We start from the raw sequence: 8,912 nt of genomic DNA, 5'->3' as shown, positions 1-8,912 counted from the left end.
CCTGTGGAAGAAACAAAGAATGTGTTGCCCCAAACACATGCAAATGTAAACCAGGTTATACTGGTTCCAACTGCCAAACTGGTAGGTACATGATTCATTAGTTTGTATAATAAATTTTATTTGATAACCAATATTTCTAAGCCATGGGCTTTATTTTTATGTAGCCATCTGTCACCCTGTTTGCAAAAAGCATGGAAAATGCATTAAGCCTAACATCTGTGCATGTCCTCCAGGGCATGGTGGAGCAACCTGCAATGAAGGTGAGAATTCCAATTACAGCCTCAAATATGGAACTAAGTACAGTGTTATTTCCTTGAAAATATTTTTAAAGGATAATTGTCTTGCTTTGTTTTTGTTAGTGAGTTCTACTCAGTGTTGTGATAAAAGCTCAGAGTTTAAAAAAATATTCATACTAATTCTTTTTAGGGGGACTTTTGTTTTTAATTTGAAAAAATATTAACTCTACAGGTGCTTTGTCCAGATGCATGCCTGGACACCATGTCTATACAACGTCTCCAGAACAGAGTGTCATAGTCCTTGGAACTGTATTTACAGAAGGTTGTGAGCTGCCATGGGTGCCGGGGAGTATCTGGAACCTGGCTTATCTAGAAAGCAGCCAGTGTCTCTCAGCCATTGAGCCATCTCTCCAGCCCCTAACTTCAAACTTTTAAACACTCATACTTTAGAAATCCTAGATCCAAAAAGTAATTGTTTCTCTTCCAAAATCTTTGCTTTTTGATATTTAGGTATTTGGGGGAAGTAACCGTTTTAATGACTCATGTATAAGTGCAAAACTCAAGGCTATAAAATAGTAAGAAGAAACCTAAAAGATGACCATAAAAATACATCTGTAGACATATACACCCTGCATGGTTTTGGATGAATTATTAAGTAAAGAATCTACAAAATAGGACTGATAAAAGTAGGTGCTTTTTAAAAATTAATTTGCTATTTTTAAAACTGTTTTTGAGACTGAATTCTAGTAGGTGATACATATAATTGTGAATGATCTTAGAACTCTGTTAAATGCTTTAATGACAAAGAAAACTACAAAGCAACAAAATAATTTTGGAACAAACAGAAGTCTTCAAAACTAATAGCAAATGAGAATAACTATGGAATATATAAATCTATTTTTTTTAAAAAAAATCATATGTCCAAGGTCACATATTAGAAGCTGAATATCAGGTATTTTTTTTCCAATTAACCAAAGTCTTCATAAACCATCCACACACCAGCCTTGTGTTTTGTAATTTTCGTGTATAAACCAAAAAACATGGTGCTGATTACTAAGCTTCAGAATTGTAAATTTCCGTAGTGGATTCCCACAGAAGACCACACAGTAAAGTGAACTGAGTTTAGCCTGAATTGATCTTATGCTGGGGCTTTACTGCAGGCATGCTTTACACATGCATGTATACGGATTACTGAAACCTGACGTAATACTCTCTGTGTCTGCAGAACATTGTAGCCCTCCTTGTGAACATGGGGGCACATGCTTGTCTGGCAATCTCTGCACTTGTCCTTATGGCTTTGTAGGACCAAGGTGTGAAACACGTAAGTAAAGCTCTCCTACAATCTGCTATAATAAACATCTTCCTCACCGAGTTGATGGCTGTTGTGCTAAATAAAACAAACCCATCCCTCAATAACATTGATGCACTAAAGGAACCAGGGATTCCCAGAACTGAAGTAAAGATGTTTAGATGGGTGTTGCTGTAATCCTGGTGTTTGGGAGACTGTGAAGGGAAAGTCATGAGCTGAGGAGTAGTCTGAATTATACATAATGAAACCATGTCTCACAAAAAAATAAAGAGCTTTGCTATGAATAGTAACATCATTTTCTTTGAAATAAGTAGAAATCAGACTTATTAATTTGCTTATAAGTTTATTTAATTTGTATCTGATTATGTTCACCAGTTACTAATAATTTTCCTAAATAACTAATTCTTGTTTGGTGCTGTTAATTTTCTAATTTCTCTGTCTCTATCAGCAAGAAAATAACATAAGAACCTGAGTTCTTATGAATGAATTATCCTGGTCTTCCTTTATGGTCAAATCCAATTACTAGAAGTATTTGACAGTTACAAGCTGAATTTGTCTTTCTTTTGTCCTTGTTCCATGATCTTAGTGGTCTGTAACAGGCATTGTGAAAATGGAGGCGAATGTGTTGCACCAGATATTTGTCAGTGCAAGTCTGGATGGTATGGACCCACCTGTAGTACAGGTAAAATCAGAATTATGTACAATAAAAGTAACAACAAAATGAAACTTCAAATGTCCCAAAGAGTCTCATCTAAGTAACAAAACTGAGCTGGCAGGCAAGATAGGGAGGTGGTTATTAGTGACACACTTTTAAAATTTGTACTTCTCATCCTTACATTTTTCTGTTATCTTAAACCTTACACGTTACGTTACCTAATCAGTTCCTTCTTGCTGTTGTGTTCCTATGGTATGTATTACGTGGTATGGACACAGAAACCTGGGTTTGCTGCAGTTTCTCCATTTAAGTTTCTTTCTCCTTTTCTAACCAAGACATAGACATCCGACTTTACTTAACATCTGTTCAACTCTGGATGTCAGGGCCAGCCAGCACATAAATCCATGTATTGATCAGTATCAGATGTGTTTCCTTAGCAGAAGGTTTGCAGTTGGTCAATCTAACTTACTGTCCCACATAATATGCTCCTATGCTCAGAAGGTACACTACTTTCCCTATTTATTACAATGTCAATGTCTAATTTAAACTCTAACTCAATAATCGCATCTGTAATCCCTATCTAATGACTTTTCTCAACAAAATTCTAACCCACCATTTATAGTGTGCTGGCTATACGTGAAGCCTGTGACAGAGGAAAACAAAGATCAAGCTGATTCTTGGCCTTATTTCAAGTCTCATATCATTATTGAAAGAGACAAAAATTCGATTATATTTTTCAAAACACAACTGTGAAGCAAGTTGGCTTATGATAAGTGCCCCCCAGAGCTGTGTCTCTGGTTGCATATGTAGCAGAGGATGACCTAGTCGGCCATCAATGGGAGGAGAGGCACTTGGTCTTGCGAAGATCATATGCCCCAGTACAGGGGAATGCCAGGGCCAGGAAGCAGGAGTGGGTGGGTTGCGGAGCAGGCAGGGAGAGGGTACAGGAGTCTTTCTGGACAGCAATTGAAATGTAAATGAAGAAAATATCTAATAAAATTTTTTTAAAAAAAAATATAAAGTTAATTACATATTATAAGTGGGAGCATTAATTCTAGCAAGTGGAGTTTGGGGAAAAAAAAACTGTGTCTGTATGCCTTGGAAACTGAATAAAATCTAAGCTGAAACTAGAATTAGAAGTGCTTTCTAAGCAAAACATTGGTGACCAAGCATCAGACATCTGTGCATTGGAAGGCTTGAGTGAAGTGCCCCTGTGTTTTATTTGCAAAGCGATAAAGATGTGTGCATAGCCAACACTGGTGCTGTTGAGTTGAATTGGCCTTTCTTAGCCTATAACCATTCCTAAAAGCATTCTAAATTTTAATCATGCTCACTCTGCAGTCTTCGTTTTATTAACATTATTAGCATAGCAAATAAACACACTTACAAGCAATTACAAAGTTACTTTGTTTCCTTTCATTTGGTAAAGTCTGGAACATTATTGGCTCCTTTTACTTGTAGTTAAAATATACATACCACCATGCTTCCTTCCGTCCACCTGTACCACATTCAGTCTTAAAATAACAACGCTTGAGACCGCTTTCTTTTCTCTTGTTCATTAGCTCTATGTGATCCTATTTGCCTCAATGGTGGTTCCTGTTATAAGCCAAACACGTGCCTTTGTCCTGGTGGATTCTTTGGAACACAGTGCCAGAATGGTAAGCACTCCTTGTGCATAAATACAAAAGGCAAGTGGAAAACTAGGAATACAAAATGGGAACATGAGCTCTGTAGAAACTCATGTCAAGTTTCAGATGGAAAAAGAGAGACTATGTTCCCTCTCTGATTCATATTATTATGTAGATATGGCTATGTAAAGCAGCTAGGACAGATGTATCAGAATTGTCAATTATTCAACATATGTTAGGGAGAGAAAAACAACCTGGGCATGGTCTGTGAAGCTTTGTCACGCCAAGATATGAAACAAATGTACATCCTTCTAGTACAGTTCATAATTAATGGTAGTGTTTCCATTGCTTTCAATCAAATAATTTTGATACATATTTTATCTAATGTCTAACATTTTCCTGTGACCACTCTTGATTTTAGATTCATTAAACATTTTTGAAATGCATCTATGTATAACTCTAGGCAAAATGACATATTTCTTTCATTTTCTTTTCTTTGTTTTATTTTATTTTTTTATCATTTAAGATTTATTTATTTACTTTATGCATATGAGTATGCTGTTGCTGACAAACCAGAAGAGGGCATCCGATCCCATTATAGATGGTTGTGAGCCACTGTGTGGTTGCTGGGAACTGAACTCAGTAGAGAAGAAGCATAGGAACTTGGTGGCACCACATAGGCAGGGCCAGGAGCGTGAGGAGGAGTGGAAAGTTTAGAACAAGGCTAGTTGATGAGGCAGTAGGGAACATGTTAATTCCAAAGTAAGATCTGGAGAGAGTAGCTGAGAGTCAAAGAGGCAGGGAGTCAGGAGCAGAGGGTGAAGCATTAAAGTGGTGAGAACTGGAGTGGGGGCGCAGAGAGAGTCAGAGAGAGACAGAGAAAGACAAAGAGAAAGACAAGGGGGAGAGAGAGAAAGGCAAAGAGAAAGAGATAAAGGAGAGAGAGGAGAGAGAGGAGAGAAAGGCAAAGGGAAAGAGAGAGAGGAGAGAGAGAGTGAAAGGCAAAGAGAAAGACAAAGAGAGGGGAGAGAGGAGAGAGAGAGAGAGAGAGTTCCAATGTGGGTCTGTTCTGATATGGGTGTGAGTGGTCAGTTGGGGTACACATGTGAGCCATCTCTCCAGTCCAGGATCATTTTATTTTCTGCATCATGTTTCAATACTTTTTCCCATGCAGTTAAAACTATAGACGTTTCTTTCTTTTATGTTTTTCAGATTAATAGTAATATCTCAAGCATGAGCATATTGGTAGGAAACAAGAACTACTCTCAGTAAATTAAATGCACAAAATACTTCCTCTATCTTTATTTTTAGAATTATACCAAACAGTTTTAGAAAACATTTGAACATCTTCATAATTAAATTTCTAAAATTAACCGTTATGTAATACAATTTGATTTATTTTTTATTGAAAATATTTTTCATGCAATATATTCTGGTTACAGTTTCCTCTCCCTTAACTTCTTCATGATTCTCCCCAACTTCCCTCTAACCTAAATTGACACCCTTTTTTTCTCTTTCTCATTAGAAAAAAAAAACTCATCTAAAAATTATAATTAAATAAAGACAAATCTGAATAGGACAAAACAAGCAAGGATACAGAAAGAAAAGAACTAAAGGAAAAAAAGCACAAGAAACAAATGCATACATTCATTTACATACAGAAAAATCACACTAAAAAAACAACAAAACTCCAATGTAACAGCAGTAAAATGGAAATTGTAACATATATGCCAAAGAACTGTAAAGTTAGGAGAGAGAGACAGAGACGGAGAGGGAGGGAGGGAGAGAGGGAGAGAGAGAGAAAGAGAGAAAAAGAAAGAGAAAGAGAGAGAGAGAAAGAGAGAGAGAGGTTGTGTCTGGCATGGACTTTAGAAGTTTAAAGTTTATCCCACCCCCCTAATTCCCACCCCCAGTGACACACTTCCTTCAACAAGGCCACACCTTCTAGTTCTTCTAACCCATCAAAGAGTCCAATTCCCTGGTGAGTAAGCATTCAAATGTAGGAACTTATGGAAGCCATTCTTATTCAAACAACCACAGATTCATTACACACCGTGTAATTTTCTTTGTCGTGATTAACAAATTATATTGGCTACATATTTAGTAAAACTAGGGCTGATGAGATGGTTCACTAGGTACAGGTGATTGCTATCAAGCCTCAAAGCAGAGTTCAGTTTGCAGAATCTACACAGGAAAAAGAGAGCTGCCACCTGAAAATGATCTGATCTGCATCACACACACACACACACACACACACACACACACACACACACACCACACAAATAGACTCAGTATGGACCTGCAGAGGTTCAACCTAAAGCAATACAAACTATCTGTTTGTTGAATTAATTATTAATTGATCTCAGTGATGGGGTTGCTACCTTCCTCAATCGTTGATGTTCCTGAGTGAAAGACACACACATAGTCTTTATACTTTAATATGCCTTAAGTAGCACAATACCTGGGTGACTGCCTAGCATCCGTGCTGCTAGAATCTACCTTCCACCTATAATTGTGAGTTACCACTTACTGATTTCTGTGTTCCAAGTTGCCTGATCTTAGTCAACTGTCTGGGCCATGTTTTCTTGCTTCTCTGCCCTGTGGCAACCTCTCTTAACTTTCTCTCTCTAGACTCTCCTAAAGCATGGGGGATCACCTTCTCTTCCACCCAATCTGAAGCTGGGGAAATCCTCAAATCCTGCCTCTGTCTCTCTTCCCTAGCTATTGGCTGCTGGCATCTTTATCTACTAATCAGAACCACCTGGGGCAGGTTCCGAGAAGCTACATGGAGATCCTCTTGCGAAAATAGTTTTTTGGGGAACATAATATAATATATGAATATAATTCATAATATAATCTATAATCTACATCTATTATTAAAATATCCAGTTGCACATTTTGTATTGAAAGTGCTAGTTCATTTATAAATCTTCTTAAAATCAATTATGTTTTTAGAGGGAGTGGAAATTAAGAAAGCAGCTATTAAGGGGATCTGATTCAAACTGGCAGTCTAAACAGCTCTTTTACTAAAATACATAGATTTTTAAAAACAAACTAAAATCCATGTAACAATCTATCAAGGAGAATTAAATTTAAATTAAACAAAATAATTAAACCACACAAGAAAATCCAGTATTCGCGATCTATAGCATAGCTGGGTGTCAGAGCACTTGCTTAGCATATACAGAGCTCTGGCTCAATTCTCAACACTGCATAGAAAAATCAAGTAACATTAAATTTTAATGTTTGGGGGAAACAAAGCAATAAGAATTATTTCATAGAAATGATAAACATTTAGGTTTGTTTCCTAATCTGGCTTCCCTAGTATGGTCAATATGAGGAAAATTACATTAAATTGCTAATGAATATTTCCAACAAAGGGATTTTATTTTATCGTTTAAAAGATTTTTTACTCAGCATTCACAGGAACCAGTCATATAAAGTTGCATTGTGACATGACTAGATTAAAGTTCCCTTAAAGTGTTTCCTACTAATTTTATAGTAGTGTAGCAAATGGTAACAGTCTTTCTAGTTTGCACAGGAGGAAATATAAACTTAACGTGGAGCTAAGTGTTGGTTCACTTTCTTAATTCTCTTCAGATCACTTCATGGTTGGCTTCCCACGCCGATGAAGTATAAGTTATGGTTCACAGTGCACTCGGGATTACTTTAGAGACTCCAGCACTAAGGTGTTTTTGTGATGTTAACTTCCTAGCAGCCAATGGCTCTGAGTTCTGCCTTTTATTATTTAGGAAGGACAGTTGTAATGGCTGGTGGTTGTGATCCTTTATTTTTATAGGGCATTTCTCTATCTTATGGCTCCATAGATAACAAGCCCATGAGGCAATGTGCAATATATAATAATTCAATATGTACTGTTCACACATTACTGCCATTTGTTCTTTCAGCTGTCTGTCACCCTCCCTGTAAAAATGGTGGCCTGTGCATGAGAAATAACGTGTGCAGTTGTCCTGGTGGATACACCGGAAAGAGATGCCAGACAAGTAAGAAACCACTAAAGCATTTGCATGCCACAAGGAAAAGCGAATCTTTGTTGTTTGACACTTGTTTTTGTTGGTTTTTTTTTGTTTGTTTGCTTTTTGTTTTTTTGTCCTTTAACTGAAGGCATCTGTGAGCCTATGTGCATGAATGGTGGAAAATGTGTGGGACCGAATATTTGTTCCTGTGCTTCTGGCTGGAGTGGGAAACAGTGTAACACACGTAAGTAAAACAAAGAAGACTCTTGGAATGTTAACGCAGAATTTAAGACAAAGTCTTTCTGTTTCATCTGTTTGTTTTTATTTTTGCTCCTCTTTTTCTACTCTGGGAGATACCACTTGGAAATAGTGAAAGACAGAGTCCTCTGTAGACCGTGTCCAGTATTTTCTAGATTTTCAATCACATATGCCAGCATAAGCCATGGGTCTGGACTAATCTGAAATTGGGTAGCAAGAAAGACTTGAAATGAAATCACCTGAGCTCAGCAGCTCAGGTCTTTGCAGGATGAAGTTCTACCCATTCCAACAGATTAGCTGCAGAGCTAGTGATGACTCCCCTCGCTCAAATGTCTTCTTTTTTCTTTGTACAAAATTGCTATTTAATCTGGGGGTGGAGGTCCATGCCTTTAATCCCAGCACTTGGAAACCAAGGCAATCAGATCTCTGTGAACTCAAGGCCACCCTGGTCTACATAGTCATTTTCAGTCTAGGCATGGATACATAATGACAGTCTGTCTCCAAATAAGCCAAGACAATTTTAAAGTAATATATGTAGTGCTTTAAAATGAAAATCACTGTAAAACTCCAACAACTGGAAAAGAGGTAGGATGTACCTGGTACTCTGAAGATCATTTAAATCACATTTTTCTCTCTTCCTTTCCCCTGTTTTTGATACTGTAATATAATTACATCATATCTCTCTTCCAATTCTTCCCTCCAAACCCTCCCATATGCTCCACCTTGTTGTCTTCCAAACGCACAAGATCTTTTTTCATTGATTATCCTTTTGTGCGTATCTTACTGTATGAGTGTGGAAAGATACAGATAAGAAACAGAGAGAGAGAGAGAGAGAGAGAGAGAGAGAGA

At 37.3% G+C, this 8,912-nt stretch overlaps 1 protein-coding gene across 1 annotated transcript in view; it reads left to right on the top strand.

Moving 5' to 3' along the window:
• Vwde (von Willebrand factor D and EGF domains) overlaps positions 1 to 8,912 on the top strand; it is a 72,634-nt gene that overhangs the window by 56,068 nt on the left and 7,654 nt on the right. The window contains exons 21-27 of the mRNA XM_029478615.1: positions 1 to 81; positions 165 to 260; positions 1,462 to 1,557; positions 2,132 to 2,227; positions 3,763 to 3,858; positions 7,737 to 7,832; positions 7,954 to 8,049. Of these exons, the coding sequence (XP_029334475.1) occupies positions 1 to 81; positions 165 to 260; positions 1,462 to 1,557; positions 2,132 to 2,227; positions 3,763 to 3,858; positions 7,737 to 7,832; positions 7,954 to 8,049 (657 nt within the window). The remainder of the gene's footprint in view (positions 82 to 164; positions 261 to 1,461; positions 1,558 to 2,131; positions 2,228 to 3,762; positions 3,859 to 7,736; positions 7,833 to 7,953; positions 8,050 to 8,912) is intronic.

The sequence above is a fragment of the Mus caroli genome, chromosome 6, assembly GCF_900094665.2.
Source record: "Mus caroli chromosome 6, CAROLI_EIJ_v1.1, whole genome shotgun sequence".
Classification (NCBI taxonomy): domain Eukaryota; kingdom Metazoa; phylum Chordata; class Mammalia; order Rodentia; family Muridae; genus Mus; species Mus caroli.
The sequence above is the reverse complement of the archived record's forward strand: the minus strand, read 5'-3'. Positions and strand labels throughout refer to the sequence as shown.